At 39.2% G+C, this 24,486-nt stretch overlaps 3 protein-coding genes across 6 annotated transcripts in view; 2 read left to right on the top strand and 1 right to left on the bottom strand.

Annotated features, from left to right (window-relative positions):
* Positions 1-6,046, top strand: part of rftn1a (raftlin, lipid raft linker 1a) — a 38,723-nt gene extending 32,677 nt beyond the window's left edge. For both annotated transcript variants that reach the window (XM_007562653.2, XM_007562652.2), the window contains 4 exons: positions 707-816; positions 1,626-1,729; positions 2,208-2,283; positions 2,609-6,046. In XM_007562653.2, coding sequence (XP_007562715.1) covers positions 707-816; positions 1,626-1,729; positions 2,208-2,283; positions 2,609-3,031 — 713 coding nt within the window. In that variant the 3' untranslated portion in view covers positions 3,032-6,046. The remainder of the gene's footprint in view (positions 1-706; positions 817-1,625; positions 1,730-2,207; positions 2,284-2,608) is intronic.
* A 37-nt stretch (positions 6,047-6,083) lies between these two features.
* oxnad1 (oxidoreductase NAD-binding domain containing 1) lies at positions 6,084-11,669 on the bottom strand. 2 transcript variants are annotated; one of them, XM_007562654.2, is made up of 8 exons: positions 11,529-11,669; positions 10,955-11,097; positions 9,852-9,918; positions 9,636-9,739; positions 8,624-8,765; positions 7,882-8,127; positions 7,132-7,240; positions 6,084-6,943 (listed from the first exon to the last, which is right to left on the bottom strand). In XM_007562654.2, exons 2-8 carry the CDS (start codon positions 11,095-11,097, stop codon positions 6,786-6,788), a joined length of 969 nt encoding a protein of 322 aa, XP_007562716.1. In that variant the 5' UTR covers positions 11,529-11,669; the 3' UTR covers positions 6,084-6,785. The 2 variants fall into 2 exon arrangements, with proteins under 2 accessions (XP_007562716.1, XP_007562717.1); XM_007562655.2 differs by having other exon boundaries at positions 10,955-11,078.
* Positions 11,670-20,975: 9,306 nt separating this feature from the next.
* On the top strand, positions 20,976-23,589 carry LOC103145281 (proline-rich protein 15). 2 transcript variants are annotated; one of them, XM_007562651.2, is made up of 3 exons: positions 20,976-21,055; positions 21,223-21,358; positions 22,779-23,589. In XM_007562651.2, the coding sequence occupies exon 3, from the start codon at positions 22,799-22,801 to the stop codon at positions 23,162-23,164; it is 366 nt and encodes a 121-aa protein (XP_007562713.1). In that variant the 5' UTR covers positions 20,976-21,055; positions 21,223-21,358; positions 22,779-22,798; the 3' UTR covers positions 23,165-23,589. The 2 variants fall into 2 exon arrangements, with proteins under 2 accessions (XP_007562713.1, XP_007562712.1); XM_007562650.1 differs by lacking the exon at positions 20,976-21,055 and having other exon boundaries at positions 21,063-21,358.
* The last annotated feature ends 897 nt before the right edge of the window (positions 23,590-24,486 follow it).

Below are 24,486 nucleotides of genomic sequence, written 5' to 3'. Positions count from 1 at the left end.
TGTTTTATGCTAGGACATTTTTGCATCTCCTTGCACTTTGCTGAAGTGTTTGTACCCCTTGAAATGTTCTTTTTTCTCATTTAACAACAACAAATCTATAAGGACTGACCGACCAACACAATTTGGCGAACCAACTGGAAATGGAAGGACAATGACACCTGAAATACGTTGCGTACACTTGTATTCAGAAAGTGCAGAAGTTCAGTTTACACTTTGTAGAACCACCTGTCACTGTAAATACAGCCGCAAGATTATTTTTGGTTTGCACATCTAGAAACAGACTTTCTGTAGCCATTCCTGTTTGACAAAATAACTCGTGCTCAATCAGATTACTTGGCACAAGTCAACTTTTAGATCTTGCTAAAAATTCCCAGGGACGTTCTATCACAGACCACCTGGCTGGATGTTTAAGGTTTTTATTCTAAAATAGAAATCCCACACCATCTAAGTCTAACCCGAGAATTTGAAAGTCTGACGAGATGAGAAAATCTTCTTAGACTCTTAAGACCGCTGCTGCATGATGAATGACACGCACGAGGGGTCGTCACCTCAAAGTCCACGACTCGTCTCACAAGCCGCTGCTCAGCTGCACACGTGTGAAGCGGGCTCGACCTAAACTGGACGTGGATGAAGAGCGAGACAATGGAGAGGAGGTCTGAAACACTTACATGTGCCTGTGTTTGTCTGTGACTCTGCTTGTTTCCAGACAGTGGCGTTTCATCTGTGGATAGCATTTTCATCTTCCAGAGCTCTGCGGAGGAGACCACAGACACCTCCTATGACGCCATCGTGGTTGAGCAGTGGACTGTTATAGACGTGAGCTTTCAATGTCGTTCCTCTGCCGTTTCGACTCGGGAGGCAAAGTTTTCCTATGTTCCGAGAAGATGAGAAGGACAAAAAAAAAAAGCATCCTGAAGAGCGCCCTTGATTCATGAATCTAATCTCCCCCTTTTAATGCGCATTGGATAGTTCTGGTCAGAACTTTAAAATCATCATTTTGAAATGACAAAAATTGGGCGCACAGTTTTGAGTCTGACCTGACATTTCTCAACCTGAATGTGGTAAGAAGTATAAATACTGGCTCAGCTGCATAGTGTTTGGATAGATGTCCTTTACCCACTTTCTGCAGCCACTTCCTCCCCTCTGGCTTAGCTCCTTGTGGATACTTACTTAGGGCTGCACCGATAAGTAGGACCTGATTTTCTTAATGTTGGGAGACTGGCAATCAGACAACACATGCATGACAAATCAATACTGTCCTCAGATCTAATCTATCTCTGCCATAGTCTGCAAACCAGTCATGGAAAGAGCTGCCTGACAGACCCGCCCACCATGTTACGTCTGCGGTTAACAGTCGTCATCCCACTGCTGCCAACTTAGCGACTTTATTTAGCAACTTTTCAGACAAATAATAATAAAAAAAAAAGAAATATCGGCCAATATCGAAATTAGCAAGGTTTGGTCCTTTTAAAAATTAGCGATCGGCCAGAAAACTGCAATCGGTGCACAATTATATTTAATTGCTCTTATCTCAAATCATGGAGTCCAACGTTGTAGACAGGGTAATGTAATGTGAGTATTTACATCTTGTACACATTTGAATTATTTTTTTTTTCCCTTTCCAGGGTGTTGTGGTGAAGACTGATTACATCCCGCTGCTCCAGTCCTTGGCTCCATATGGATGGAGACTGATGTGTGTGCTGCCAACACCCATTGTCAGAACAAACAGGTACCAAAGCCCTCTGAAATTCTAAGTAAAGACAACACTTGATTCGTTTAAAATATTCACCCTTTCATCCCGCTGACAAATGTCTCCTAAACTTAGCCGGGTCTAATTACGGCTTTGCTCGATTGTTGATTCTTCTCGCCGAGCGCCTTGTCGGTCCCGTTCCTTTTGGGAGCAGGACTGACGCTGGAAGTCGGATATGAAGGACAGATGGCTCCAGATCTGACAAATCCTGATCATATGCTCGTCTCGACATGAAAAAGCTTTTGAAATCTGTTGCCTCTGCGAACAAACAAGCAAAAGAAGAAAACAACAAAAGAAAAAAAGGCATCGCTGAACCGCTTTTGTTTTTTAACCTGTCACTTGAGAAACCGCAGGCAGCAGAGCCTGGATTTCAGCACACGCCGCGCTAATGCAAGCTCCCTGAATTATAATACGGTGGGTGACGTTCATTAAAAGGCCTCCTCTTCTCTTTTCGCAGTGATGGAAGTTTGTCGACTAAGCAAATCCTTTTCCTTCAGAGACCCATTTTGCAACGCAGGAGAAAAGACTTCAAGGTTCGTCCTCAGTCTTTGCAACAAATCTGTCACTTGTCTCTGTTGCGCCTTGACGGTGAGTGACTTTGTCACAGGAGGTAGTGTAAAATAAAAAAAAGAAAAAAAAGAAGGTATGTTTCTAAATATGGGATGTACAGCGACTGTAAAACCCACTTAGAAAACGTCTAATAATAGGCAGGTAGTTGGCCTCAAACTGTACAGGAAAGAGGCATCAGTGAACAAGGCTTTGTTGTGGTTTGTCAGGCGTCTGGGGGGAGGGGGAAGCGAAAGAAAAGACGTGGCACAAAGCAGGAAACCATCTCAAAACACATCCGTTTGATTTCAGATGCTGAACCTCAGAGGTCGCAGCAAGGCAAAGAAACACTCAGCCGGGGAAGCGCTAGACGAGCAAGAGAACAAGTCCCTGGTGATAGAGACTGAGATGGACAGGCTGAGGATCAACGAAGAGGAGGAGGAGGAGGCAGAGGCGGAGGGGAGGAAGAGAGGGGACAGCGGAAGGAGCCAAAGAGCGGGCCTTCAGAAGAGCGGAGACGAGGCGCAGCATCAAAAGGCCGTCTCCCTGCTGCTGGAGCGCAGGGCTTCTGTCGAATATCAAGAGGAGGAAACTGACGTCGACGCCGTCCCGCTGTCCAGGCAGGAGAAGGCGGTGAGGTGGACGGATTTCGGTCTGGGCGACGAGAGGGGGATGAAGGAAAAGGTCAGGGTGGAGGAGCGCATCAAACAGCAGCTGTTCTCCGGAGTTTGTTGACGTATCTGCGAACGGAGCGATCGGAGGGAAGGGAAAGCTTTTTCAACATTCAGCTTGAATTCCTGTGGAAGAACTAATCTGGAGCAAAGCATATACAGTGCTGCGAAAAAGTATTTGTCCACTTGGAAGTTCTCCAAGAAAGTGAAACCATAAGAAATCTGTAATTTCTTATGGTTTCAGGACTTTGGTGCATTCACCTTAGTGTTCATTTGGTAAAGTTGCGCTGTAGGGTTCCCTGCTTTGTTCTGTTGACTGTTTTTGTAATGTACAGTGCTGCACAGCTTCTCCTGCCAATGCCTTAAGTAGGACGTATGTTTGGAGATTTTTATTTTTATTTTTTTACGTTTGCTATCTATTTCAGGCTAATGTGACATCAATTTGCCCTATTGCCGACCATTTCACACCTGTAAACCAACCAGCTAGTATCTGTTTCCTCAGTCAAATCCATAGCAGTTTCTTCTTCTGGTATTTAAATATTTTGATGAATTATGGAGACAAATAATCAAATCACAAAACCCTTAAATTTCTCATAGAAACTAGTTTATTTATAAATTATTTTCTATAGAAATATATTATTTATTAGCTTGACTTGTGGTTGATAATAAAAAAATAAATAAATAAAAAAAAATAATAAAAATCAACCAGCAGCAACACAGTTAGGGACAAAAAGATCCAAACCACAAAATGGCAATGGGCCGAAATGACCCCCATGAGTAACTCCTGAAGGTGACCTTTGCCCCCGTTTCACTAACTGTTTCTAAAGCTGCTATGAGGACATATTGTTTTGTACATAAAGAGTGAGTTTCTTAGTTGTAGTCCAGGTTGTAAACGTCTTACGCGGTGAAGGGTGAAGGTTTTCTCGTTTTGGACTAGGAGTTTGAAGTTTACTCACAGTATAAATAAATGTAAAATACACAAAGTGTCTTGCAAACGTATTGTCGCTCTTTGAGCGTTTGTCATGTTTTTTTTTTTTACAACCTTAAACTTGGATTTATTATATTTTCATCAGTAACAGTCACAAAGCTGCGTGCCACTGTTAAGTGGAAAGAAAATGTGACTTGGTTTCCAAAACTGTTAAACACTTAAAAAAAAAAAAAATGTGCGCCGTGCATTTGTTTTCAGCTTTTCTGCTTAATACTATGTAGAATGACCTTTCACTGCACATAAAGTGGGAGGACTGATGGGGGCATATAGCTACCAACTTTACACATCTAAAGACTGAAATGCTGTCTTTACTATGTTTTGCCACGGTGTGTGTCCAGTGCATTATGAAGGGTTAGTTTGCATTTTGAATGCAAGTCCAAAAATTTTCATTTTGGCGCTCCAAACATCTTCCACAGTTTTACACAAGCCAAACTTCTTATAAGTTTGTTTTAACAGTGGCTTTATTTTTGCTCCACTTCCCCTACAGTCTTCACAACAGGTGAATTTATTCTGACATTAAGTTACACACAAGTGGAAGCTGTTTACCAATATGAAATAACTTGGTTACACTGGATTTTAATTGAAGTGCAAAAGAGTAAAGAAATCCAAAATTCCCACCACACTTCTTAGATTATTGCACAAGTTTATTTTCCTTCCACTTGACATTACTCACTATTTTCTGTGTTCGTCTGTCATAAAATGGTAACAAAATGCATTGAAGTTTCTGTTGCACGACAAAATATGCATAAGTTCCAAATCAGAGTTTTACAGACATCTATTGAAAAGATGCTTCAATAGATGTGTTGACTAGGAAAGCAAGTAATCCAAGTTCCAAGGCGTATTTGAAATCTGCAGCAGCAAATTCACAGCCCGTTTACAGAGGCTCTCGGTAACAGTACAATATCATCACTGCAAAGATCAAACAAACCTTTCTGTAAGAGAGCAATAAAATCACAAGACAGCAGAGGTAGATGATCTTTTTATGGCAGGGAAATGAGAAAGCATTGCAACATTAGGTCAGGTGAAAAACAAAGTCCAGGAAGTAGACCAGACCCGTCCCTGTCAAATCAAAAGCAAAAAGGAAACCTTCTCTTACTTCAAAAACTGGCCAAACTAGTCTTTAGATTAGTCATCGCTGAAGTAAACAGTAGAGGCAGCTAAACTAAAAAGGAAAGGTTTGGAACGAATCAAATTCATTCTTTGTCCATTTGATATTTCAGATGGACAAGAGCTCATCGGGCATGGATTTATAATGAATATTTCAGTCATACTTATGGGAAGTGAGATGAATAAGATCAGTTTAGTTGTAGATTCAGTTCTACAATGTGGAAAAGTGCTGCCTTTCATCAAGTGGAAGAATCAATCCAACTCTAAACTCTAAATTTAGACCAATTACCAGCATATGCATTATCCAACTCCAAAAAAAAAAAAAAAACTAAGTGATAATATGCCAAGAGGAATACAATTTTCAAACATGAACGTAATTCTTGTAGTGAGTATTTTAATAGGTACAACCTTTTGTGTGGTTTGCCGTTTTTCTCGAAAGCTGAAGGCAATAGAAAAGTTTTATTTGCAATAAATGACCCAAGAATGTGTTATTTAGAAACGAGCTCTTTATTTGTTTCCTGAACTACCTGTGGAAGTGCGTGAGTGGTGTAACAATTGGGTCTCGGTTTAACAAGAAGCTCAATAAAGTGTTTGAAGCCCAGACTGCCTCAAAGTTAGCTCTTTTTCTTTTTTTTTTTCTCTCTTTCCTCCATTTCACTTCCACGTTATCGCCACGAACGGGGGAACATTACAACCCTTCGCTGAGAAACGGCAGCGAGAAGCTCGTCGCCGTCTCTGAGGGACGCTCGGTGATCCGTGCCAATCAGAGACCACCTGGAGGTTCCATTACAGAGCGCCGCGGGACGCCTAACCTGCCCTGGGATGGAAAACTGTTTGCTGATGTGGAAGATGTGTGAGAAAAGAGACTGCTCAGATGATGAGCACCGTGGGAGGGTGTGTGTGTGTGTGTGTGAGAGAGGAAAACAGTACAGTGGTGGCCAAGCATGTGAGAGATCGTCAAGTTTTCACTTGATGTTGGGAAAGAAAGTGAGGTGTAATTACAAAAACAAGCTCATCAGAATTTTTTTTTTTTTTACTTTTGCAAATGAAGTTATTCTTTTTGGCACATAAACACAAAGTTTCGATTTCACCTGCTTTGTTTTCAGGTTTCAATAAATGGCTTCAATAAGTGTGAAGCCAAAGTGAAAGAGCACAGTGGCGAATTCTGAAAATCCCACAATTCAATGTATACAAGTTGGATTCTTTTCAAATTGACCTAGAGCAGATTCCAGCACACAACAGGAAAGCTGCTGTTTTATTTGGCATCAAATATAAGATCTACATGCAATGTTACACTGATGGACGACTGCACACAGCTGTAAGGCTATAAAGAAATGTTGTGAGCTCTTAACATCTCTTTAGCAGAAATTGGAATTGGTTGAAAACAGCGTCAACACATCAAAGACAGGAAATTGGGCACAAATCTGTGACCGGTGCATCTTTAAAATATATTTCAGTATGAAACATATTCCCAAAACTAAACTTTGCAAGGATTTTGTTGCAAATCTTACAAATCTCACTCTCAACTTAAATTAGTATTTGCTAGAAATCTGTACAGAAACTTGACATTTAAAGTCAAAGATGTTTTCCTGACTGTAATTCAGGAAATAAAAAGAAACAACTATATTTGATTCAGTTCGCAGTTCAGGGATGCTGTCATAGACCTTGAATGTGTAGAGAGGCATTTCCTCCCTTTGAAGGCCACCAAACGTTCCAACTTCTCCTACCACCACTTCTCAAACAGGATCCTGTCCTTTGGGAGCCCGAAGTCCATGAGGGTTTTTGAAACCGCCTCTATCATTGGCGGCGGTCCGCATAAGTAACACAAAGTCCTTTGTGGGTCCACGTTCGCCTGCAACTCCTCCGCTGTGATTCGCCCACCTGAGGAGACACGGGGGAGCAGAGGCATTAATTAAGACGTCGAGGCTCGTGGTGCGCGCGCGGCTTTGATAGAAGCCGGCTTCACGTGATGAAACAGATAAATCAAAAGAAAAGCAGACTGCGGAGGAATGCGACAGTCAATCAATCATCCCCGGCTAAACGAGGAAACGGTTCTGTGCGCAGATTACTTTTGACGAATGGCTGAAGGTGCGGCTCGACTCCTGCCCTCTGTTGCGTGACGTGAAAGTTGCAGGTGAAGTTGTTGGGAAACTCCCCACATTTCTCAATGATGGAGCTCTGCAAAAAAGAATAAGAAAAAAAAAAAAACAAGTCAGGCTGTGACAGACTGATGGTTATTGAACCATTTCAGATTTTGTCACATTTAGGGCTGAAACAATTAATCAAATTACTCGTGGTGAATCGATTATTCGAATAATTGTCTAACTTAGTAACTGATAAATCGTTGACTGGAGTATACAGACACAGAAAAGGCCATTTGCTGAAAGCACACAGAGCAGTAATTCAGTCAAAACTGTAAGAAAAGTATACATTTTGCACTTAAGATAAAAATACACCATTGTCTCTGAACATGTTCTACCCAGAACCTCTCAGGTGGCATAGCTTTAGCTTCACTCGGTTCAAATTCTTTAAGACAAATCTCATATTAAGCACATTTTACTATCCAATTATTAATCTGTTAATCCAAAAAAATAATAATCGGACCAGCCCTTCACTTTATTGATGTTAAGTCAAGCAGAAACAAGTGAGCTTTTCACATGTTGATGCCAGAAATATTTTTTCTTTTAGCTGCAGATGCATCCTTTGCTACAAAGATTAATCGACCGATTAATCAGAAACCTTAATGTGACACACATTAATGTTTGCAACTGCAACAGAAATTCTTCCAAGCATTCTCACTCTAAGTGAGGAGCAGTTACCTTGAAGAGGAGCTCCTCGGTGTTCTTGGCGCTGTAGCAGAGGTGGGCAGAACCGATGTTGAAGCGCCGACCAGCAGAGGACTGGTTGAGGCGCAGCAGATCCGAGGTGTGCAGCAGAATAGAGTACAGCGGATTGATCCCGACGCCGCCGGCAACCAGCAGCAAATCCACAGCTGGACCCGAGGGCAGCGGGTCGAAGTAGAAGTCTCCGCCGACACGCATGGCCACCCGGGAGCCTACTGTACACTGACGGAAGAGAACAGACGACAAAACCGTTTCAGAAAAACGGAAGAAGACGGACTTAATAATAAAGAGAACGCAACAAAATGCGCGGGTTTCCTTACTTCTAGTGTTTTTTTGTTTTTTTTTCTTCATCTGCTCTTGTCTAAATGATAATACATTCTTTCTCGAGCTACGAAAACAGTGCCTAACTGTTCCTGGAGAACGATATCAAAGAAACGGATCAAATCATCCCAGAGAAATGTACGTCTCTGAACGTTCAAATGAACGCCGCTGTTCCTCAGATCTTTCTATAACAAGACCGTTTTTATCACGAGACTACATTAAACCCACATGAATCTGCAAAGGGAAAGTGAAAGCTGAAGGAGAACATAACAGATTCAAAGAACGACTAAAAAACAAATTGATATTTTATTCAGAGGGAAAAAATAAACACTCACTGCCTCTCCTCTTAGCACTTTTTTTTTTGTTCCCTCCTTTTCAGTCGTCTCCCATCACTCACCACAGTGTGGACCCAGTGTGCTGGGGGATGTTTCGCGTACTTGATAGCCAGTTCGACCACACCCTCCCTCTGCAACAGACCCGGACTGGAGCACATGGAGAAACCTCCCACCTTCTCCACACCAGGGATGTAGAAATCCACCCTGCACCAGGAAACAGCACAATGCAAAAACATAAACCCCAAACTGCCGGTAAAAACTGATAATGCAAGTCAATCTTGAGGTGGCGAAAACATGCTGAACTGCGGGGTCAGAGGCTGAATGAAGGTAGAGCGTCGTCCTCTGACCTCGACGAGAAGAGCGGCCCGTTCCAGAAAACCCACAGAATGAAATCAAACCAGAAGCGCAGCTGCCTGCTGGCAACTTCGTTCCAGCTGCAGCACGTTTGTTTGCCACAAAGCACAGCCACATGTGTAGCCAATGTTAAACAGCTGGACTGATGTTTCGGCAGCACAATAACCCACTGTTTCGTTAGAGAAAGATAAAGGAGCCACACATGAAGGGTCTGTTGTAGTAAGGAAGTCATGTCCTCTTTACAAAAACTACATATTTACAGCCAGTTAAAGCAGGATGACTGGTTACCTAACAGCCACCAACACCGTGTGCGCTGTCCAACCAAAAGAAAAAAAAAAAGGCCTGCTTTCATCAGAGAACCTATTTTCATTACGTTGAGTCTAAAATGTCCAATGTTCCTAAATGGATATCTTTCATATATCTGCATAATCTGTAAAGTTCTGTCAATATTTAAAGCTTGAATCTCAAGTGGCTGAATTTGACTGAATGCTGCCACCAGGTGGTGGCTCCGAGTACTGCAGATTTAAAGAATTAAAAAAAAAAAAAAGGATTTACAGACCGCTGTGGTTGATAAAATATGAGCGAACAGATTTGTATTTTTAAAATGATTTCTGTATTTTGGAAACACGCAAATTCAACAAGATTAACAATTAACTGAGTCCATAAATCAGTGAAGATCTTCATTGCTTATATAGAGGTGTAAACAGAGTGCGTTCTCACCACTGTCCTGCTTTGAAGCTGAAGTCTGGGTGCACGGCTATCCTCAGTCTTTTTACTGTTTCCGATTCGGTCACGATTCCACAGACTTGGGCGGGATACAGCGCCTACATCAGGCATCCAAACAAACAGACAGACAAATAAAACACATCAATAAAATGAGGAAGGGACAGCTTTTTACTACAAATTCCACACGACTGTCTTCAAAGCAGAGCTTACATTTTGTCTGTAGTTGCTCGCTGTCCTCTCCAAGTGGTCCGTTTGTTTTTTGGAGGACATATTTCTTCTGATAGAGATGAAAAAGAAGTTAGAAAATAGTTTGTGCAAAGAACCTGAAGCTATGCAGGGAGAACTTGTATAAAAAAAAAATAAAAAAAAAGAGGCTTGGAGTTTGACCTCAATGTCAATAAAGGACAATACACTGAACAGGAAAGCGCACACAAAATACACCAAATTATCTCAAGATTTCATGTGCACAAATGGAGACGAGCTAAGCGCTAACACTACTTTTCAATCAATTAACTTATTATTGCTATACGTCATACAGGCAAAATGTGGGGTAAAGTGGACAAGTCAACCAAACTTACTTTAGATATAGTTTGTTACCTTTGTTACCTTTTCTATTTTAGTTGTGAAAAATGATTTAATCTAGATTAAATTTACCCTACAAAAAGCAAGGTTCTCCACTCCTCCTGTACTTTCTAGGACCAATATTAATTCCAATAAAAATTCTCTTCCATCTAAAAAACAAAACAAAAAAAAAAAACAATGCTATTTTTAGTCCAGGTAAGGTGCCTCTGATGTATATGCTTCTGGAGGAGACCATGTCTTGTGAGTCACAACCATCTAAAGGCTGCAGTAAACCCTGTTGGTTTTGCTTTATTTTCTGCCAGTTTTTCCTTCCACTCAATTTGCATAAACATGCTGGGATATGGCACTCTGTAAACCATCAGCTTAGTTGGCAAACACATTTTAGTGGCTTACCCACCAAGTCAAGTCTCCCCCCATGACTGTTACGCCTTTAAATATCCGTATTAGTAGTCATTTCTATATTTATTCTAATTTTCAGAGCGACTGAATTTAACATTTTAATTAGTGGTAGCCTATGCTCATCAACAATAACATAAATGCTTAAAATAATCAGTCTACATAAAAACTGAACAAATTTCCCCTTTTGAATTTAATTCATGAAATACACATTTTAATGACATTCTCATTTCTGGAGGTATTTGTGTATTCATTTTTCTAGTGACTAAAGGTTATTAGCAAAGGGGTCCCCACTGAATTTCAGCCAAACCAAAAAAAGAGCAGAGCAGACTCACCTGTTTGAGAACCCGGGGCCCAGCAGCAGCCTGCACAGCGGAGCAGCAGCAGGACTTTGCCGGGCGAAGCGTCGAGCAGCGGTGCAAATTAACCCGCAGGGGGCGCTCATCGCTACCCGGCTTCCTGTCAGAACAAACAACATCTGGAAAAGCCGAAAACTGTCAAAACTGCTGAGAGTCACACATTAACGGTGTTAAAGTAAACCTTTTTTATTTTGCATTCGTTTAGGTTTTATTTGAGGAGCTGATTATGAAATCTACAAAATTTAAACTGAAGCAAAGGCTACCTACAATAAGACAATCTACCTTAAAATGTATTGCTTTTAGCTTAAAATAGTACTAGCAATCAGCCGATACCCCTTTCACATTACCAGGTTGTAAGAACAATAACAAAATGTTTACTTTTAAACCTAGAAAATGGAAGTAAAACAACATTCTGTACTAATGAGATGAATCTAAATGGAGTTTGGTGTGACCTCTTTGGAGTAAGCTAACTAGCTAAAGCTGCATTAAAGCAGGGTTTTTATTCCGCTTTGTTGTTTCGGGTCGATATAAGATCGGTTAATTTTCTTACCTAAACAACGCCAAACCGTATTCCACACAAATTCAGGTCATATATTTCTCCACTACAACAGTAATAACCTTCGGCATGTTAGAATTACATGTCACAAGTTTCATTGGGAAAGCTCACTTCTTCGGAGCGTTGAAACACCTGGCATTGAGTTTAGCAGCGCCCTCCTCTGGCCAAATGGCGTGTTGTATTTGTGACTTTAACTGTGTGACGAGGTAGAATCTGAAATTCAGTTAATGCCATACTGAAACAAATGTCAGTCCAAGCGGAGATAATGGCACAAATACAGACAGATTAACATTTGAAGAAGTATATATGGGTGGTTTCCATTTAAATTCAATTAAAACCAATTCAGTTCACACATCTGTTTACCTTAGAAGAAAAATATCTTCAATTAATATCTAATTAAATAATATCTAACATGGTGAGAATTGACTACAATATAATCAAATAGCCAGATTCAGATCCAGTTCAGTTCAGTCCAAACTATAATAAAGTACGGGCAGATGCATGTGATCATTAAAATCCAAGTTGTAAGAGACCAGGAAGAGGTTTATGGAGGATTGTAGCTCTCCATGGAGAAACTGTAGCATTTCAGTAGCTTTCAGCTCATTGTTCAGCGAGTGAAACCTAATATGTTCCTGTTTTGTTGCGCTGGGTCATTCCCTGACATAAAAAGCAGCTGCTGTCATCAAAAGCATTCAAAAGTCCATTGTATATTCCCAGTACAGCACTTTTTGACGACCAGACCAGCTTGGTTTGCAATGTTATCACCTTGTAAATATTTATTATTTCTTTTTAGAATATATGTAAACATGTAGAGAGAACATTGGGATATCTGGCTTTAAAAATATAATGCTCATCATGAGTGAATAAGTAGCACACTGAGAGCATTTCTCAGTGTGCTTCTCGAGTGTTCATCTAAAAAAAAATAAATAAAAAAAAAATAAAAATATTTGTGTATTTTTGTGAACTTCAGAGAAGTTTTCATCTCCCAGCTGACACTGACACTGGAAAACTATTACATAGATCCCTTTAAAGAGTACGTTTGATGATTCTGTGTTGTTTCCGTCATAACTAGGAACAAACATTTGACATAGCACTTGTTGTGTTTTTGGCTCCATCTTGTGGTAAACTAACAGTATGCCGTGACCACAACCTTAAAGGCAGAAATTCTAGAGATATTTTAAGATGCTGAATGTATACTCTTTTCATTTAAACATTTTTTTGATTATACTGCCAAGCCTTCTATTAACCTTAAAGCTATTGTGGGCTTTAAGTGTGGCTTAAGGAAAACAAAGTCAATGTTCTGGATTGGTCAACACAAAGCCCTGAACTCAGTCCTATTGAAAATGTGTAGGTCGAGCAGAAAGGTGTGTTTGAGCCATTCAGTCTACAAATACAACTCAGTTACACCAGTTCTGTCAGAAGGAAAGAAACACTTGTGGAAGAAGACTCAAAACTTTAAACCCCAATCAGACAAACAGTTCTAAAATCATCAGAAAAGTTAATTGTAATATAAAAAAACAGTCAGCAATACAAATACAAACGTAGAGACGCAACTGAGTTGAAAAATATTTTTGAAATTAATGTATCCATGTAGTCACAGGTCAGATTTAGAAGAGGTAAAATTCTAAAGAAAAATCTATTGCATTATGTGTTTGTACAGAATCAATTCATCAAAGAAAAAAAGAGTGAAACACTCTTGGTGCAATGATGAGATTGTTCACTCTCACTCAAAGGAGAGAAATGCCAAAACTATTCTTTGATTCTCTCTCTTTTTTTTTTTTCCTTACTTTGCGTTACTGGGTTTCTCTGGCTCTTCCCTGTTGGCAACGAAACAGAGACAGAAACCAGTCTGGAATTACAAACCCAAACAATCCGCTTTCAACATGCGTAATGCCACAGTCAGGAAATAATGTTTCCTAAACTCCAAAGATTTAAAATACACAGAAAACTCCTAGCATTTTGAATTATTTAGGAATAGTGAAGTTTTTTTTATTAATTCTAGAGCTATCATTGTAAGATTCATACTTAAGTGTCTACACACACAATGTGGTACAAATGGTAAAAATGGCAATGTGTATTATCAAATTGCAGAGAAAGCCAGCTGCTTACTCAGAAAGATTTTTATGTTTAAAACTAGGTATTATGCTGTGCTTAAGGGTGTGCCTTTACAATCGCAAATCTCTTTATTGGGATCTCATGGTATGCACAGTTAGCAGAACCATGTTTCTGTACAATTAAAGTTTTACATCTAATTTCTTTTAATCATTCCTCTTTGCAAACTGCACAGTCAGATTGGATAAAAAACGTCCATGAGCGTCAATTTATGATTCTTACCACAGATTCCAGATCTGTACTTTGACTGGGTCACATCCTTTTATTGCCAGAGCAGAGAGATGTGCTGTTGTAGTTCTGGCACTGAAAGGTGAATGAAAGGCTCCAGGCTTCCATACAGGCCGGATTTGTGGCGTGAACAACTAATAGTTGTCCAGTCCACAGATTATTCCACCTGAACTGTGGATCTCTGCATCTCCTCCAAAGTTAACATATGGGTCTCTTGGCTGCTTTTCCGGTTTTCGTAATCGCCAGCATTGAATTTCATTCATAGGCATCAGGATAAAGAGGGCTCAATACGGAGAACATTGAAATTTGTAGTTGTGAAATGACCAAATGTGGGAAATGTAAATATTTCCGCAAGATACTTTGAATATTCAAACAAAACCTAACTGAAATATGTCAGTTTTGGAAATAAATATATGAATAAATACATAGATCTAATGTCTATGTCTCTATCAGTTACCTGACAGCATTTTAGTGCAGAAAGACAATAAATCTATTGAGTCAAGACAGCTTTATGAACCTGTACTTGAAATGATATAATTGTTAAAAACACTTAATTCTACATAGTGAATCGCACAAAGAAATACATTTTTCAATCAGAAGAACACTGTGTCACATGCATGCATGTGGGTGTATAGTAGAGCTGTTTGTCTGCATATCTCAGCGAGTCTCTCTGTATCACTTTAGTAAGAACAACATTTAATAGAAACTCAGCAGATACACAGAAAGGAAAGGCTTGCAACTGTTAAGATTCCTTTCTGCATTCCTGCAAGTTTTCTTCCTCTGTCCCTGCACTAATCACAGGTCAGTCTCAATATGCAGGTTTCATATTTTCAAGAAAGCCCTGAAGAAAACCTGTCAAACAGTACAATCCTGAAATTAAAAAGACAATTAGAGAGATTAAACTCATTCCATTAAGACAGATTGTGGTTTGCTCCACCCAAGTGCTCTGGAGGAAGCAACTGTTTCAGAGCTGCATGGGAACTGTTTAACCAACACCAAGAACAACTCGACCCCTGTTGCCGTTGGTGTGGGGGGAAAAAGGAGTTCGCATATAAGAAAGTTGTCATTAAGTCCTAACAGGTTTGAGTTCTTGTAAAAAGTGAGCGAGCCATGTTGATGTTTTTGCCGTCCTTAGGAACAGTAGCTGCTCACTTCCTTCACTGGGCTTGTTCTGTTCCCAGCTGACTCTACCAGTCCAACTGGCTGCCTTTCCTGCCTTCTTTCCCATGAGCAGCACAACTTTGTTCAACCTGTTAGCCAGTACTTCAGAGTGACAAGAAGAGATTTTTTTTTTTTCAGCTATGCACAGACACCTTGCTCTCGTCACGAGCGATTGTCCCAGGCGTGATGCAAACGCATCAGCGTCATCACAAAACTAGCCTTTACGCAGATTCCTTTGCTTTGGTCTGTGCGTTGTGAGTCAACATAAATATTTTTAACACACTCGAATGGGTGACATCACGTTTCAATGTATTTCAGGCAATGACCTCTGCAACAGTTTTCTGTACAGGAAGGCACAATGGCATTTTCCATTGTTGGGAAATTAATGAAAAATATGTATGTAAAAAGTTGGTATATCAATGCTTTTTTTAATCTTTCCTTCAGCTTTATGAAGTAAGCTAGCAATCATAAGCAGGAAGACACCCTACCCTTGCAGTCTTTATTTTTTGGCATTTGTTTCGTGACATGGAGGCTGATCTCCTTTTAAACGTGGTCTGTGCAACGACATCAAAAGACTTTAGCTTTAATTTGACTATGTTCTCACAATATTTCATCGTCTTGCTTCTGCAGAAAACTTTAAACAACCTCTAAATTGTTTCTTCTTCAGCAATGGATTCTTGTGCATTGAAGGTAGGCCATTGTGGTTAAGTGCATTTCTGATTATTTTCACAAATTGTACCCGCTAATCCCAGGTCTCTCTGAAGCAGAATACAGACAACTTTTTAGAAAATTCTTTTGACTTATGCGTCCCATCTTCTTTCCACTTCCGGATTATGAGTTTAATATTGATCACTATGAGATTTATTTATTTATTTTTTTTGTGAAGGTATCTTTGCTTTTGTAAATTGTATCACCCGTTTTTATTACTTTGTTAGTCAATGGCAGTCAGTTATTACCAAACGAGATGACATTCATTTGCAAATAGAAGCAGAGGTGCTTTCTAAATGCTGACATATTTCAGCTGGTTTCTTGGCTTTCTATGCATGGTTTTAGTACATCCCTTCCTTTGTGTTTAGTACTTTTTCAATCATTTATCCATTGAAATGTCAATAGCTTCATTTGTGGACTGACTTGCTTTGATGATAACACTGATAACAACACAAATAATTAAACAAATATATATTTTTCCTTTGCAAAAAGTACAATAGTGCCTTCTCCTGCACATTTATCAAAAAACAAGTGATCCCATAATAGCTTCTTACTAGGATAGAATGTACCAACCAGTTCTCCTAGTACATGTACTTGTTCTTGTGTGAATTTCTGTTCTTGTAGTGTACGCGTATGCTCAAAATTACTTTTCATTCTTCTGTAAGAAGGGTGTGAGGCTGCAGCTCTGAAGGAAAAATTGTTTCAGGTTGCACTAATTGCTCTTCGGGTGGCAGCAGTTCAAACAGGGAAAAAGGCATGTTGTTGTCTCTGTTGTGATGTGTTCATATTTGCCAACAGTAAATCCACTTTAGACTTCAGGTCACCTTAGACAAGATGAGGAAGCTCTTTTCATCTTAGGTGTACTTCAGCTTGTGACACAAGGCAGCTCGGGTCCGTTTTGCACATTTGAAGAACTATTCTTGTTAGAGCTTTTTAACATTTTATCAACCAGTTTCAATGCAATTTTTGGACGTTTTATGCAATATATCCAGAAAGTTCTGCATAACTGTGGAGAAAGCCAACATTATTTGTTCTAAATGACTTGTTGCAAACCCTCTCTGGATTTTTTACAATTTTTTTCTCTGGTGATTTCTCAAATAAAAGCCATAATAATAATAGTGAATAATAGTGCTACTGTTGACAGCTTATCCTGTCTGAGCTGAAGATCTCTTCTGCTCTTGCAGAAATACAATGGGACTTGTTGCCACTTCTTTCATCAATGATCTCCTTTAGAGCCCTATCAATCACAAAGGTTTTGTCTCGGTAGTAGGGACGCACGATTTTATCGGCATGGTATCAGTATCGGCCGATATTATCTGTAAAATTTAAGACAGGACATCGGCTATTCCGTCAAAATAACTAATCGATATAGAAGGCATTGTTTTCATATGACAAACCAATGACAATGACGCCTGCACCACAGCACAACGTCAAATTTGCAGTGTTTGAGTGTTGTCATTGCCTTAGAGAGAGCAAATGTCATGAATAAATTTGGCATTGAACGTAAGGCAAGTCGAAAGTGTTACATCGTTTTCAGACTCCTTTTAAGCATTTACATTTGGTAACAGGCTAAACTTACAAAGATAATGCAATATTTTAATTCCACAGTAAAGAAAGCCATACAGTTTCAGTAAGAAGGCATAGGAAAAAAAAATATTGGCGTTGATTATCGGACAAATGAGTTTTTAGTATATCGGAACATCGAATATCGAGCAAAAATCCTATATTGCGCATCCCTACTTGGTAGTTTGTCATTATAAAGTACCCTTCATGTTTGGAAAACAGTGTGTGAAATCTAAAAGATGTTCAAAGTCTCTCATCTCATTTTCTGGTCCAACCCTGCTGTAATACTCTGCACAACTTTATCTCTGACCTGTCTGATTTGGTCTGTTATGTTAACATTTGGTCACTAATCTTCTCTTACAACTTTCAAAGGTCGTCACAGAACAATTTGTTTCAGGTAGACTTTTGTCTGTCTAGGTGTACTTTTGAAGGTATTTGGTTTCACTGGATTTTATTTAGAGTCTTCAGATTAAAGGGGTCTGAATAAATGAATGACAACACTGCAATCTTTGAGTGAAGAGTTCTGATTTTGAAAACCATGTTTCCCTTTCTGCAAACATCACACTTGTGTGCTGCTCTGGATTGGTTTACCACAGAAAATCCTATTAAAATTGAAGTTAGTAGTGTGTTTTTGACAAAATGTGAAAAGTTTGTGGTGGATGACTACTTCCTGAAAGGTACTATAGTAACAATACGCGGTACCTCTCCTGTGTACTTCGTTCTTTTAAAGCTTTTGGTTGACTTTGTGGAGCCAAGAACCAAATAATGCCTCCACATTTTTGAATCAAATGATCCACGTTTATTAAGCCTTGTTCTAACCTAAAAGTATACCAAAGTTTAAGTTTTGGCTGAAGTTGTTCAAAGATAATAGGGCTAAACACACACCCATGTGGGACGCCTCTAGTGAGCTGTGTTGATCAGTTATAACATATTGTGGCTGATGTATTTTGCAACTCTGCGACTCATAACCACAAAGGGGTTTTCCACAGAAGTTCTTGCACAGGTTCGGTGCTGCATCCAGAACTTGAGCCGTTACTAGATCATAACACTGCTTTTGTTCTTATTTTACACATCAACGTAAAGATTTTTCTGAAATATAGCAAACATAAAATATTCTTAGACATTTGTTTGAAATCTAACAACAGTATTCATACAAGAATGTTCTGATAATGTAAGGATTTGTTTTTTTTCTGTGTAGTCATTTAGGTTTCTGTGTCTATTGAGTCTCCTGGCTACCCTTTGATTGTTCCCAGCTGTGTGTCATTTCCCTGATTACCCTCTTGTGTATTTAATCCCACCTGTGTTCCTTGTTCCTGGTCTGGTCCTTTTCTAGTTATCAAGTCTGCTGTCAGTTGTTTACCAGTTGCTACCAGAGATTAGCTTCTAGCTCTACTCACTCTGTGCTGCCTGGATCTCTGCATTTTCATCATTAAATCTTCATTTGCTCTCCATAACCTGGGTCTTCTGCATTTTCCTCGCCACCTCCAACTGCAAAACATGAAGGATAATACCAGAATAATTTAATCTTTAATTAATAATTTTACAATTAGATTCCCCCTCCCTCAGCAAACCAGATTTTCAATTGTGCTTGTTACAAATCTCAACCAGCGTTTTAGACAGGAAGTGAAACCACATTTTTCCTATTTTTCCACACCTTGTGTGAGACTGGTTCTGTGTGTACTTTTGTTTTGACAGAAAGACACCTGTTTCCAGGTACAGCAACAAACACACATGGAGGACAGAGATTTCGCAATTCAGGGCACTGTTTCAAAATCTCTCGATGGAATCACCAAGCTTTCGACACACATTCTCCACATGCTTCTGTCCGTTTCAGTGGACTCTCTTTTAAAAGTGTTCCTTGATACAGAACAAATGGGCTCAACGTAAGATTTGCTGTCATAATGAGGTAATATTTATTATGTGGATTCTTATCTAAAAGGTCTTGGATTGATGCTTTTTTTTCTGTCTGATGCAGTCAAAGTTAATGATCAATCTTAAGTGAAACCAACTGTAATATTTTTGCATCATGTGAAAGGAGACGCAGATTTGCAGCAGCAAAATTTTAAAATGTGACACTGAGACGACAAAAAATATGCAAAATTGCAGAAGGATAATTTTATATTGGTTTAAGGTGCAAAACGTAGGAAAAAATAGTTTTTTTTAGTATTAAATGCTAAAGTAAACCCTAAGCAATTCTACAAGATCTTTAAGGGCATCACTTTATAAATAATTATTTATTCAGTCACTTTCAGTTCTTAAATTTCTTCTTCTTTCACATATTATCTGTCTTTATTGTTAAAATATTGATGTTTTTGAAGTGCGTCCATGTCTACCTTTGTCTAGATGAGTCCCCAGGTATGCAGGCCACCGCCTGTCACCGGGAAGCAGCGCCAATGGCACACATTCCTGGTACCAAAACCATGAATTTCACTCTCACTTAAGGGGAGAAACAGAGAGAGAGAGAGAGAGACAAAAAGGGACTCCCTGTCTTCCTCCCTCCTCCCTCTGTGTCTGGGTTTCTTCTGGTACTCCCTGTTGGCAACAACCCAAACAGACAGAAACCACTCAGGGATTCCAAGGTCAACAATTTTTAACAGCATAGGATCACTTCCAGGAGATGTAAAAAGACCTACAGATATATATACAGGTATGGTACCTAAAATAGGCCATAAATGTTGCAACCAAATAGTTTGGTTGCACTATTCCACACATTTGACACTGCAATTACAATCACAATTCCATTAAGTGGCCCAAAAACAGACAATGCACACAGAAACAAAGAACATTGCAAATATATGCATAAAAAATATTTATTTATCTGCTTTGAAAAGACATGATCATTCATGTGTGATCAACCGATATGGAATATCTGATACGGACATTACTGAATTTATATTTTTAAAAAATGTATTCACAGTTTTTGAAAATAAAATGACAACATCCTAAAATAATAGTTTTGGAAACACAAATGATCTTAAACATTAAATTACTTACACACTGGTATCATGTGAGAGTATTGTACGTTAATGCTTGTTTTGTGAGTTTATATTTGCAGCTACAATCAGGAAGCAATATCTTTTATAGATCCTTAAGATAGCAGCAGATTATGTTTGGTGTTGTCGTCTATTATTGCCGCAGTGTTTCCTGGTCACTTGCCATACAGCGAGACAGTTTCTACATACAGATGAAATAGAAATAAATTATAGAATAATTACTTATAGAGATAAAAACTGATATCACGGCTAATTTTGGCAACTTCCTGCAATGATTTTAATACTAACACCTGCTTTACATCCGTGTAGATGAGTGTTACCTGTTGTTTTTATTATTATTATTATTATTATTATTATTATTATTATTATTATTATTATTATTATTATTATTATTATCTAGAGTAGATAATACAACCCCTGCTGAATAAAGAATAAAGTTCCCACCGCCCCTGCTCCACTCCTTTGTATGGTGAGAAACAGCCTAAACATAATTTGGCTCCGCGGCTTGGGTTGGGTTAACCTGATACAAAGGAGTCCTTTTTATGCGTTATCTGCCGCGGAAGAGACTCGAGCTCCCATGGGGTATGTTGCCACGCAACCATAAAGCCCCACCCACAGCCGCTCCGGACTCACCTGGGCTGTTCTGAGGTGACGCGCTGGGCTCAGCCAATAGGCAGCGAGAACAGGTGCTGCTGGACGAAGTTTCGGGCGGAAACGTGTCGGTTCAGAGGAGGTTACGCTGCTTCTTATAAATATGTAAGTCCATTTTACCGAAGACCGGTTTAGAAAGCAAGTGAACTGTTTAGCAAGAGCGACAATAAAAGCCATACAAAGTGTTTGGTGCGGGGTGTTTGAAGTGTCTTCTGCTTGAAAATGGATTGCTCATCGACCATTTGAAGGACTGTTGTCACTTCTGATCCTAGGTCTGTGGTCTAAGAAGAAGAAGAAAAAAGACACGGCGTCCTAAAAGCTTTGGAGATATCTTAGGATTGTCAAGAATATAATTTGCCCAGCTCCAACTCCCTTTAACTGTTACCATCTTTCTTTCCCACAACTCAGGTAAGAGAGCACTGGTACTTTTTCTCATCCTATGCATATTCTTGACATCTGATTCACACTGATTTGCGCTTCTGTTCTCACGATTCAATAAACCAGTTTTACAGAGAGGCTAAATATGGCTCCACTGGTTATTCATGGGATTAGCTGGTGAAACTTTGGCCCAGAAACCGAAAATATTCCAATGTAGACGTGTCGAATGACCTTTACGTGGGATTTATTGTATTTTTAAAGGTGATTATTTGGCAGTGAAGTAAAATATCAGAGATGTTTCAAAGTTGTAGAGATGCACCGATCAACCGGCTCACGACTCGGAATTGGCCGATTTTTTTTTTTTTCTTGGATCAGATGATCTGCAGTCAAGTCAAGAAGTGAAATGTCTTTTTAATAATAATACTAATAACAATAATAATAAACTCACCTATTCCTGTCAGTAAATTGACCAACCATCTGAGTGTATGTTTATGAATAAGTACAGACAATAAATCAATCTTTTTCAGGTAAGTGAACACACAAGGTTGGCAGCAGAACTCTTCAGTGCAGATACTGCAGCTATGTGAAGCTACTCAAAGCAGAGCTTGCCCAAGGCAGAGCAAACCAAGCCACTGCTTAAGGCCCTGAAACCAGCCTTAAATGCTTGGAATCTTATCATCATATATGAAGAATCTGCATGATTTTTTTTTATCTTTTTATTTTTTTATTGAGAATGAGAATACTATTAAATTCACTCTGACGGTTTCAGCATTAATACATTACAAGTTTTCAAAACGTACATGCTTTAAAGTAAATTCACTTTGTGAAAGATTCAAAGAATCGTCTTTATGGGATGATCTTGACAGGAAGAGGGGCCCCGAATCAAACTCTGCTTAAAGTCCCATACGTTGCCTGACTCACTGATACTTTCGGTATCAGTGAGGTGTTTAAATTGCCATTTTATCAGGAAACTGTGCTTGCTACATGTTGAGAAACGGTAATTCCTATCAGGGAGTTTGTTGAGGCTAAAAAAGGAGAGTGAGAGCTGATAACAGGAGGGCTGAACAGATTACAGCAAAAGTTGCTCTGCTGTATCATTTCGAGCTTTCCAACCTCTCCCTCACGTCACTTCTGTGTGTATAAATAGATCAACAAACAGCATGTACTTTGTTACACTGTTGTTTTAGGTTTAAGACGGATCAGATAAAGGCTAAGGATAAATGCTTTGTTGCCTATATTTTTTTTTCCATTTTCTGTTAGAATCAAAACTAGCACATCTCTTGGTGAGGAAAGGCCACATCAGTGTCTTTTAGTTAACATTCTTATTATTATTATTGCATGTACTTTGATAGAGTTGAAAATGTTGAATCCAACTCTAAAGGTGTTGCAAAGTTTTGTTCATTAAAAATAAATAAATAAATTTTTTAAAGTGCTTCAATCTTTTTTACAGGCCCCAACCGCCAGTTCAAGATGGCAGAGAAGGTCCCATGGTGGAAGGTGTTCATCCCAAAGAAAAAGAGTGCGGATCCTTACGGCTTGGGCCCAGACTTCAACCCTTTCGCCCAGCAACCGGACAGGCTGAAAGACCCGTCTTCTTCGTCCAAGACCGCCACCACCACCGACCAGACCATCCCCGCGCAGGGCTCCAGCTTCCTCAGCGACGAAACCTTCGACGACTCCAAGCTGGAATCGGTGTTCAACGAGCAGACGTGCCGCAGGAACATGAAGGTTTCCCGCTCGGGTCGGTTCAAGGAGAAGAGGAGGCCGCGATCGACCCTGCCCATCGAGGAGAAGGGGAGGGAAGCCGCAGCGGCAGGGAGGGAGGACAAACGGTGACCCTGGGAAGAGGGGTGTGTGTGTTTGTGTGTGCGTGTGTAAAAAAAGACTGCTTCACAGTATTGCTTCAAAAGAAGGAGTGGGATTTAAATAGCTGAAGGAGCTTTGGTCTCATGAGGCATTGTACTGTACAGAGTGCTGGGGATGATGTTCACCTGGGTTTTATATCAATAACGCAGAATTCTGAATACGAGTTCAAATATATTTTTGAGATTTAAGACATTTTGTAGGGTTATGTTACAAATGTCTTATGTTTTGTTTTGCTTTTATCAAGGTTATTGAACCGTTTTGCACATGAAATGTCACAAACGCAATTCAAAGGACAAGTATAAGAAGCAATTGGCTGGTATCGGATTTTCTCTCTATGAAAATATTGAGTAAAGGTATCATGAAATGTACAGCGTCGCATCATGGACTGGCGACTTGTCCGGTAACCGTCCCATGGTTTTTTCCCCAACTGTAGTTTAAACCAGCAATATCTTAAGGTTGATAACTGGGACTTCTTTAGTTTTTAGCTTTTGCAATTAAAATATTTCCAAAAGGCAGAATTGGTTCACCTAAAGAAGCCATCATTAAGCTGACACTGAACAGCAGAAACTTCTGTGATGGAAATATTTTTGAATGGTTTTGAAACTACTTTTTTTAAAACCTTGATTTTGTTTTTCGCTCTTTAATTTTTTTTTTTTTTTTTACAGTTCATCAAATCACAATAACCTTTTTTTTCCTAAAAAAAAAAGAAGCAGTAATCAAAAGCTGTTTTTCTCTCAAAAAAGTGAAATGCTTCTTTGAAATGATGTTCAAAAACATGTTTTCCAATATTTGTAGCAAAACAAACAAAAAACAAAAAAACAATGTTAAAATGCTACAAATAATTTTTCTACGATGAAGGATAGTGCTTGTTTTTGCAAGACTTTTGTAAAACGTTTGACTCTGGGCGGTCTGAAGGATTCCGGTGAAGGTGAATCAGACATTTACCAGCAAAAAGCAGAAACTATTTTAATGAAGGATTAAATTCAATCAGGCATATTTTTACAAGGTTTGTTGCAAAGCTGCCTCTACTGAAAACAATATGCTCTTGGTATCCAGATGAAGACATGACATGTGATATATATATTTTTTTTAATTTAAAAAAAGGAGCTGTGTAGTTTTGATCACCTGTGAATGCTTGACACGAAGGCAACATTAGAAATAAATCTGCAACGGCTGACTCTACCGGTGTGTGTGTGTGTGTCTGTGCGTTAATATCCAATGAGTGTCTTAATCTGAACATTTAAAGGAGAAGTTTTTTTGTTTAGTTTTGCTTTCTTTGTTGATTTTGTCAC

The sequence above is a fragment of the Poecilia formosa genome, unplaced genomic scaffold (assembly GCF_000485575.1).
Source record: "Poecilia formosa unplaced genomic scaffold, Poecilia_formosa-5.1.2 Scaffold139, whole genome shotgun sequence".
Lineage (NCBI taxonomy): Eukaryota > Metazoa > Chordata > Actinopteri > Cyprinodontiformes > Poeciliidae > Poecilia > Poecilia formosa.
Note: the sequence above shows the minus strand (reverse complement) of the source record. Positions and strands in the feature narration are given on the sequence as shown.

Excerpts from the sequence above, each read along its gene's own strand:
- oxnad1 (XM_007562654.2), bottom strand. The coding sequence starts at position 11,097 with ATGTTGTTTGTTCTGACAGGAAGCCGGGTAGCGATGAGCGCCCCCTGC. Across the intron at positions 9,919-10,954 it reads GGCCCCGGGTTCTCAAACAG|AAGAAATATGTCCTCCAAAA; the intron begins GTGAGTCTGCTC and ends CATCTCTATCAG. Across the intron at positions 6,944-7,131 it reads CCTTCAGCCATTCGTCAAAA|GTGGGCGAATCACAGCGGAG; the intron begins GTAATCTGCGCA and ends GTGTCTCCTCAG.
- LOC103145281 (XM_007562651.2), top strand. The coding sequence starts at position 22,799 with ATGGCAGAGAAGGTCCCATGGTGGAAGGTGTTCATCCCAAAGAAAAAG.